General features: G+C 41.7%; 1 protein-coding gene across 1 annotated transcript; it reads left to right on the forward strand.

Annotated features, from left to right (window-relative positions):
* Positions 1-447: 447 nt before the first annotated feature.
* On the forward strand, positions 448-1,302 carry LOC132496221 (olfactory receptor-like protein OLF3). The gene has a single exon (XM_060108465.1). The coding sequence runs from the start codon at positions 448-450 to the stop codon at positions 1,300-1,302; it is 855 nt and encodes a 284-aa protein (XP_059964448.1).
* Positions 1,303-2,585: the final 1,283 nt, after the last annotated feature.

The following is a 2,585-nucleotide window of genomic DNA, read 5'->3' on the forward strand; positions in this document are numbered from 1 at the left end:
TTATAATAGATTTATACATGTCATCATAATGGATCTAGTTGACATATTTAAGGTAGTTTTTGTAACTTTCGCACCAAGCTTTTCTTCACTGTTATCAATTTGCCTGCCATTGTTATCTACCATCCTTCCCTTGCCCTAGAAACTTAGGCAAGTTGGTAAAGATGTGGAACTCCTAAAATTGTAATGCATTATCTTCAGGCTTTAACTGGGCCTCCCAGGGACAACATCAAGTCCTTATGAAGGTGCTGTCCTGTTCTCTGATGCAGAATGGATACAGTGTATATCAGGATGAAGCCTGTCATCTTGGCCCATGAGTGATGTGAAACATCTAAGGGTGGCCAATTGTATGTAGTTTGTATTGATAAAAGTTATTTTTATGGTTCTGTGATTCAGTAGATTCTGTTATTTCTGTCTCTCTCCGCAGATTAATAATCCTCACATTTTTAAATGGGAGCCGATAACCAGACTTTGGTGAGAGAATTCATTCTCCTCGGCCTGTCCAGTGACTGGGACACTCGGGTTGCTCTCTTTGTCCTGTTCTTGGTTATGTACCTGGTGACAGTGCTGGGGAACTTCCTTGTTATTCTTCTGATCAGATTGGACAGCCGACTCCACACTCCCATGTATTTCTTTCTCACCAACCTCTCCCTTGTTGATGTCTCTTATGCCACAAGCATTGTCCCTCAGATGCTGGTGCATTTTCTTGCAGAACATAAAGGAATCCCATATGTGAGCTGTGCAGCCCAGTTATTTTCCTCCCGGGGCCTGGGTGGGATTGAGTTTGTTCTACTGGCAGTGATGGCCTATGACCGCTATGTGGCTGTGTGTGACCCCCTGAGATACTCGGTCATCATGCATGGAGGGCTCTGTACTAGGTTGGCCATCACATCCTGGGTCAGTGGCTCTGTCAACTCTCTCATGCAGACCGCCATCACCTTTCAGTTGCCCATGTGTATGAACAACTATATTGATCACATATCCTGTGAACTCCTAGCTGTGGTCAGGCTGGCCTGTGTGGACACCTCCTCCAATGAGATCGCAATCATGGTTGCTAGTATTGTTCTGCTGATGGCACCTTTCTGCTTGGTTCTCTTGTTCTACATCCAGATCATCTCCACCATCCTAAAGGTCCAGTCCACAGAGGGGAGAAAGAAAGCCTTCCACACCTGTGCCTCTCACCTCACAGTAGTTGTCCTGTGCTATGGCATGGCCATTTTCACTTACATCCAACCACGCTCCAGCCCCTCTGTCCTTCAGGAGAAGTTGATCTCTCTCTTCTATGCCATTTTGACACCATGCTGAACCCCATGATCTACAGTCTGAGGAATAAGGAGGTGAAGGGGGCCTTTCAGAAACTACTAGGGCAATTATCTGGATTAACGTCAAACTGGCAACTTGATGAATCATGAGCATCACTTAGAGAAAAGAGCTTTGCTTGTATGCTTTCCCACCCAACTCAGATATGAAGCATTGTAACTGCATTGCCCTGGCAACCAGGAAGGAGATGACAAAATGTGTACTGGTGATACTGGGTAGGAGGCTAAGTGATTGGGTTGGGGTGTGGGATGTAAGGGTGTTTTTATGTCACAGCAGCATGTTCAGAGAATTTAAGCCCTGCTGCAATAGAACTTCTCACTGTTAACCACTCAGTAGCCATTCATATGGCCTCAGAGTATTTGAGGAAAATATCATTTATTGTTTTTGATAGCAGCATGAAAAATTGTTGTAATCATTGACCCAATCTTGGATCTTACCTTGGAACACTGATTTTATTCAACCACATTTTAAGGAGGTTATTGTATTTCCACTGGGAGCAAAATGCATTTTCATATTTGAACACTCACTTAAAATATTGTGTGGCATATATAGTCACGTTCATTAATTGTGTGAGTCACTATCCTAAGGAGGGCGTCGCTATCAATGCTGATTAAAATGTTTTTGTGCGTGACCTACTGCATGTGGATATACAGACTCTGAGTCATGGAAATAAATGAGAGGAGAAACATCAACCAAATTCGTATTTTACCATGATAAGGATATGATCAAGGGTGTTTGTACACAATGACATTATTTAAGAAAAATACGAGATTCAGTTACTGCTAATTAGCATATGAATAATTTAATAAGAAAACTATTGCATGTATATTGGGTACCATTCAGAAGGTTAAATTGTAATTTCTGAAAATTCAGCAAACTTTCTTTTCTCTGAGATCTTGGGGAAAATATAAGCAAATAAACAAGGAAATAAATAAATACAATGTTAAGACATAGTTAATCTAAGAAAAGCAGTTTTCTTGGAGAAGCCAGTGAAAGATAATACAGCTTTGATTTTGTGTTATCAGGATAGGTCAGTCTGCTCTGCAGATGTTATTCTCAAATCTCCACATTAAAGGCCTTCTTGTATTCGCCTCCCCATCACACACACACACACACACACACACACACACACAGACACCGAAACCCTACTTAATCTCTGTAAATCTTGTGAGCTGGCATTGTCTGTGAGTGTACCTTGTCTCTGAGGATAAACCTAAATAAGGTAAAAGGGGGGAAAGAAATGATTAAACAAGGGATAGGTAAGGGAA

This window comes from Mesoplodon densirostris, chromosome 9 (assembly GCF_025265405.1).
Source record: "Mesoplodon densirostris isolate mMesDen1 chromosome 9, mMesDen1 primary haplotype, whole genome shotgun sequence".
Taxonomy (NCBI): Eukaryota; Metazoa; Chordata; class Mammalia; order Artiodactyla; family Ziphiidae; genus Mesoplodon; species Mesoplodon densirostris.